Genomic DNA, 6,780 nt, shown 5'->3' on the forward strand with positions numbered 1-6,780 from the left:
AGCTAGAATATCTCAGGTAGGGTCTGTGACTTTGTCTGCATTGACAGATGCTGGATAATTTCAGAAGCCTGCCTAACACATGGGCCTCTGTTGTGAAGGAAGCGATCTGCTCTCTGTACTACTCAGGTCTGCTTTCCTTTGTGTGAGTGCTTGGGGAACTTTGACTAGTAGTCAGTCCTGCAAGCCAGGTGCAACCAGCAGTGTCAACACTGCTGGGTCTTTGTCTTGGCTGTTTCCTAGACACAGACTAGCTCCGAAATCCTGCCAGGTGCCCATAAATTGCCACCCTTGCCACTGAGGGACACAGCTGCAGTCAGATGTCCTGGAAGTCAGAGCATGCTTGGCACATCATTTTCTTCATTAAAAACGAACAGCAACAAAGGGTGACCCCCTTAAAAGCAAGATACTGAGCAGATTAAGGGACGGGCCCTTACCTGAGATTTCTTAGAATCACACGGTAGGGGAGAACCCATCACTAACCATCCTCTGCTATACACACAAAATAACTACAATGAGATACTTAGGTCCCGGCATTTCCTTTTTAAGTACGTGTAGAAGATGCACACATGCAAACTCTGTGGGATGGGCCCTCAGAGCGATGTAGAATAGGGTATGGGCTTACGCTGCCTCTCACTAGCTGCTCTGACACTTCACGCCCATCTATCTCCTATTCCACAACTTAGGCAGAAAGGCATTTTTTTAAAAGAGCCTTTCTGAAACAATAACCTTTCCTTCTTCCAGATCACAAGGTTAGAAAAAACATGGACGGCTCTGAGGCACCACTACACGCAAACAGCCATCCTCTACGAAAAGCAGTTGAAGCCCTTTAGCAAAATCCTGCATGAAGGCAGAGGTGAGCACAGCAGGGCAGGGTGGGTGTTGGGGCCTCTCCTGTGTTAACAGTTCCTGCTCTGTTCATCAGCGCTTTAATCAGGGCACAGGCCAAGCCTGTCACCTGACGGCTGATGCTGGCTCATGCAGTTTTACACTCACACAGTGGCGCTGCATGGACATCTCCGCAGTGGCTCCTGAAACCCAGATGACCAGTTGGGCCTGTGGTTGACTGTCAACAAAATATGATCTGGAACTTTCCTCCTCATTCCTCAGAGTCGACATATGTCCCAGCAAGCAGTGTGTCCGTCCCACTGCTGATGCCTCTTGTGACCTTAATGGAACGGCAGGCTGTCACTTTTGAAGGAACCGACATGTGGGAAAAAAATGACGAGAGCTGTGAAATCATGCTGAGTCACTTGGCCACAGCCAGGTTCATGGCCGAGGCTTCGGAGAGCTACAGGATGAATGCTGAGAGGGTCCTGGCAGGTAGGAACTTCTTCCTGGAATTCTTCCTAGGTAGGGATGAGAAGGAAGGGAAAAACAAAAGGGCGTGGATATCCTCGATCAGAAAAACGACCAACAAAAAAGATTAAGTGTAGATACTACATTTCCTATGTCAATGCTCATTACTTCCTATTGTGATAATAGAAAGACATGGTGTGTGTGTGTGTGTGTGTGTGTGTGTGTGTGTGTGTGTGTGTGTGTGTGTAAGCCAGAGGTCAACTTCAGATGTCTTCCTTCAGGCACCAGCCACCCCTTTTTTTGAGTCAGTCTCTCACTGGCCTGGGACTTACCATGGAGCTAGGCTGGCTGGCCAACAAGTCCTAAGGACCCTCCTACCCCTGGCTCTCTGGGTAGGGATTGGGGGACACACTATGCTCCGCAGTGATGGCGCACACCTTTACTCCCAGTACTTGGGAGGCAGAAGCAGTTGGATCTCTGTGAGTTCAAGGCCACCCTGGTCTACAGAGTGAGTTTCAAGGCAGCCAAGTCTACACAGACAAACTCTGTCTTGAGAAATAGAAATTTTTTTTAAAAAATTATATGTGTTTCTATGTAGGTAAGAGTGAAGGTGCACAGGGAGGCCAGAGGCGTCAGGCTGTTGAGCTAGCTACAGGCAGCTGTAGGCCACCCGACAGAGGTGCCAGCAGCCAAACTCAGGTCCTACGACGGCAGTACACATTCTTAACTGTGAGCCATCTCTCAGGCAACCAAGAGCAGCTTAAAACAATCGAGAATGTCATACATGTGTACTGTATTTATGTAATTTCTACCATACATGCTTACCTTCACCTCCAGGGTAAATCACTTTAGTGTCACATATATGCACACACAAACATGTATCCTTAAATATAACCTAGAGTCAACCCTGGAGGAGACTGACTCTTCTCTCTTAGCAGCCATTAATTACCCATGGCATTTCATCTAGGGGTGGGGCCTCACAACGTGTCCTCCATTCACTTTGGAATGTTGCCATTGTACGGGTCTTGTTTAGGTGACTATGTTTTTGAGATTGCATGGGTTCAACTTCCTATCCTATGCAGAAGACAGCACCTTATAGTATGGTCCTCTTTCCCCCTGCTGTGCCCTGAGCCTTCGGTGTAGACATTGGATCAGAGATGTACTAACTGGGGGACAGACAGTAAGCTATTGTCTGCATTTTGACCACTTGGGGACTTCACTGATGGGCAGGATCTGCTGCAAGAGCAGCTGCTTTAATGAGTGGCAAGAGCTACACCTATCTGTGGTTGTGGGGAGATCCTTAGAGCGCAGCAGGAATTACACTGGTGTGGGAGAGTGGTGGTAGGTTCTCCCCTGACCTCATCAACCACGGGTAGTTGACTGGCTTATAGGACTAGGCACAAAGTTCCTCCTACGGAGTGTGCCTTTAATCCAAGTAGATGGCTGTTGGTTACCCCCAAGATATAAGTGTCACTTTTGCACCCCTAAAGACACCTGCTATGATACTCATAGTTGTGGCTCACAGGCTCTAACGCAGAGTAGGACTGTCAGTTGGTTTCTTCCCCTTGGCAGCCTGTGCAGCGTCTACAGATGCTATGAGTTAGTCCTCATAGAGGAGGCTTCCAGCTCAGTCCCAGCCTCATTCATCCAGGTTCCTCACCTAAAGTATGTGGTATCTTCAGCAATGGGGTCTTAGCTTCAAGTTCTAGGAGTCTCTTAAAACCTTTGACCAAAGACTCCAAGAGATGTTTCCTGTGCCTGGCACTGGAGTTTCTGTTAGATTGACTATGGCTCTTGGGGGGAGTGTTATCACTCGAAGTGGCACGACTTGATTTAAATTAAATTATTTAAATGATTAGTGTATACACATACACTAATATAAACACAAACTATGTTTCTTTATAGTTTTTTAAATCATCCTTAGTGGTTTTTTTGGTTTGTTTGAAGGAGAAGGGACGAAGCGTTTCCCTTCATAGCACCTGTGTCCTATTGTTCCTCTCCAGAGCTCCCCTCACAACCCACCATGGTCCCTTGTCATGAGGCATTTATCTTTCTGGGTCTTGTTTACCCAGCTCAGAATAGTATTTCCTAATTCTATCCAGTTACCTACAAAATTCATTAATTGACTTTCTTCGCAGCTGACTAGCATTCCAGTATGTGTGTACCAGTTTCCTCATCCGTCCCTCAGCCCAGGGGCTCTTAGGTTATCCCACTTCCTAGCTGTTGTGAAGAGCACACTGAACACGAGCCTGTAGTGCCATGTCGGGTCCTTTGGGGATACAACAAGGATGGCAGAGGTGGATCATATGCTATGTGGGCATTAATCGCACTGATCTTATAGTGGCTGCACCACTTACAATTCCACTAACAGCAAATAAGGGTTCCCCTTTCCCCACATCCTTGCCAGCATCCATTCTTGATCTTAACCACTCTGACTAGGGTAATGAGGGTAAGATGGGATCTCAAAGTAATTTTAATTTGCATTTTACTAATTGTTAAGAACGGTGAACACCTTTAAAGGTGTTTCTTGGCTACTTTTGTCTGAGAACTCAGTTTTTAAGTTGGGCTATTTGACTGTTTTTTGACTTCTTACCATTGGTCCTCGGTCAGAGCTTTTGTGTTAGATGTCTCACTTGTCGACTGCTTATGTGCAGCCCTTTAATGTGTGCCCTGGAGACTGGGCTCAGACCTTTGTGCTCACACAGCAAGCACTGTACTGACTGAGCTGTCTCCCCGACCTGGAGTTCTCACACATGTATGTCTCTGTCTCTATTCTAATTCATCCCCAGGCTAAGCCCTGTAATTCCAGATAATTTGGGGGTTCTATATCGCTTTTCCTCTATGTTCTATTGAGGGGTAGAATAAATAAAAGGCGGAGTTGAGAAGAATATCCACCATTAGCACCTGGGAAGGTGTCTTTATCTAGACCTCACTGTGTTCTTGTTCCAAGTGTCCCATACATACTGGAAAGTGCTATGTATGTGTGCTTGAGGTTCTGTAGTAGAAGAAAGCTTCCTCAGACAGAGTGACACCCGTTCATCACAGGGGTGGTCTGTGCGCTGCAGTAGGCTAAGTGGAGAAGCTCAAGGTGCTTAGAGAGAGGCGTCTCAGCACACAGTGCGTACGTGTAGTGTGAGTCACTGGTTTGCTCAGAGAAGGCAGCATGTGGGGACGACTTCCAGAAGAAAACAACTTCATTGTTTTTAATAACTGTGTTACTGACTGTGAGTACAGGGTCTCATAGATTTGAGGCTGATCTTAAAACTTGATATATAGCCAAGGATGACCTTGAACCTCTTGATCTTCCTGCTCCTGTCTCCCAAGTGCTAGGATCACAGGTGTATGTCACCATGCCTGACTTGTGCTGGAGACTGAACCCAGGGCTTCATGCGTGCTAGGCAAACAGTCCACCAAGTGAGTTAAGCCCACAGTCCCCTTTGTTGTATAGTCAAAAGCCATTTGGCAGAAAGCAGAGATGGGCTGAGTTTGGAATTCTACCCAGACAGTGAAACTGGCTGCCTGGAATTACCCTAAAACTATATAAGTTTACCAGCATAAATCAGACTTTACAGCGAAGATAGTGAGTCACGCGGTATGTAGCTGGATGATGTGACAGGTAAGTTCTGCATCAGTCACAATCGTTACGAACAACTGCAGACAAGGAGCCAGTTACCATGTCTCCTCACAGCAGCACACGCCCACAGGGGACACAGGCTTCGAGAGTTGATTGTGAATTCTTTGAAGCTGGTCAAATGCCCCACATTTTTCTGAGAGAGGAGAATGTTCATTTTAACTCCTCTTTAAAACAAACTTTTATTCATGGTTACCTTTTAATTTTAGGCGGATAAGGACTGAACTTACCTGTTTTGTCTTGGTTAGATTTCCAACCGGATGAAGAAATGACTGAAATCCTAAAGACTGAGTTCCAGATGCGATTGTTGTGGGGCAGCAAGGGTGCTGAAGTCAACCAGAACGAGAGATATGACAAGTTCAACCAGATCCTAACTGCCCTCTCACGGAAACTGGAACCTCCTTCTGGAAAGCAGGCTGAGCTGTGAGAACCTTCTGGAGGACCCCGGGGCACAACCTGGAGCTTCCCCAGCCCCTCCTCCGGGAATGCTTATCATCTGATAAAGTAATACCGTGCAAAATCTAACGAGATGCAAGCCATCAATATCCGTAGGATATTAAATGTGTAGATTGCACAGAGCACACTTATTTATGAATTGTTTAAAATTACTACTGATTTTTAAATGAATGTTAATTTATTATTAAGATAACTATTGCTAATGTGGATCAGCAAATTTAAGACCCAGCTATGTTGCTGGTTGTTTAATATCATGGTATTTGACCATCTTAGTTTTAATTCCATGTCACATACATGTAAACAGAGGCATTTAAAAGGAAAGCATGAAACATTGAAGAGGGTATCAGTTATATGATATTCTTTGATATGAAACTGTAAATAGTGAATGGAAATATATCTTTTTGTGAAATAACTGTATCCTGTCTCTTTAATATTGACTCAACTTAGCATGACAATTCTAATTCCTGGGTTCTAAGGAACTTTTTCCCCTATCCCCATATTAAACGAAAATTAATAAAAGTGGTTTGCAAATCTAGGGTTTCTGCTGCAAGAGACAGAAGGAATATTGAGCCAAAGGAGTCCTGCTTCAAAAGACCTAGGTTCAAACCCAAGGGCAAGTTCTTGCAACATACTGTACCAAGATGTCAGCGGCCATTTTATTCACGACAACAATTGGTCTACCAAGTGGGCTCTCTCCTGCAAAGCCCTCCCAGGCACACTGGGAGCAATGCTTTCCTATTCCTGGTTCTCCTGTTGTCTCTTAACCTGTATGTTAGTCACTTTCTCCAAAATCAACTTGGGGAAGAAACGGTTTATTTTGGCTTATGGCTCCAGAGGGTCAGAGAACATGACAGCATAGGTGTGTAGTCAGGCAAAGCATGATAACAAGAAGACCCATCACATTTTCATCCACACAGGGACCAGAGCAAGAACAGGAAGTGGGGTCAGACTATAAAGACAGCCCAATCCCAGTGACATTTCAACCTCCTAAAGGTTCAAGGACCTGTGAGCTTCCCAACACCACCACCAATTTGGGACACAAGTGTTCACATACATTTGCTTTGAGGGGACATTTCTACCACACCCTAACACCTTTAGAATATATAGTGTTTGCTATACTTTGAATCGACTAAAATATATAGAAAAAGCATGCAAACAGTTTCCTCTAGCTGATAAATACACAAATCTTGCAGGCTCACTTTCTAGGTTTCTGGCCTTCCCCCAAATAATACTGTCTAGTGTTCAAATTCTCTATTTTCCATTGTAAAAAGTTTAGAATACAAGATTTTAAAATATTCTGCCACCAACTATCAAAGACTGAACTATTTGTTTTCCTATCATTTTTGTTTGTATGTTTGAGACAGGGTCTCACTGTCCTGGCTGTCCTGGAACTCACT

The 6,780-nt window shown here is 45.0% G+C and overlaps 1 protein-coding gene across 3 annotated transcripts in view; it reads left to right on the forward strand.

Moving 5' to 3' along the window:
• The window catches only part of Bcar3 (BCAR3 adaptor protein, NSP family member), a 113,399-nt gene extending 107,607 nt beyond the window's left edge, over nucleotides 1–5,792 (forward strand). For 2 of the 3 annotated variants that reach the window (XM_039102442.2, XM_006233270.5), the window contains 3 exons: nucleotides 742–853; nucleotides 1,108–1,320; nucleotides 5,176–5,792. In XM_039102442.2, the coding sequence (XP_038958370.1) occupies nucleotides 742–853; nucleotides 1,108–1,320; nucleotides 5,176–5,354 (504 nt within the window). In that variant the 3' untranslated portion in view covers nucleotides 5,355–5,792. The remainder of the gene's footprint in view (nucleotides 1–741; nucleotides 854–1,107; nucleotides 1,321–5,175) is intronic. The other variant, NM_001107722.1, reaches the window with a different exon arrangement.
• The last annotated feature ends 988 nt before the right edge of the window (nucleotides 5,793–6,780 follow it).

Source organism: Rattus norvegicus, chromosome 2 (assembly GCF_036323735.1).
Source record: "Rattus norvegicus strain BN/NHsdMcwi chromosome 2, GRCr8, whole genome shotgun sequence".
NCBI lineage: Eukaryota > Metazoa > Chordata > Mammalia > Rodentia > Muridae > Rattus > Rattus norvegicus.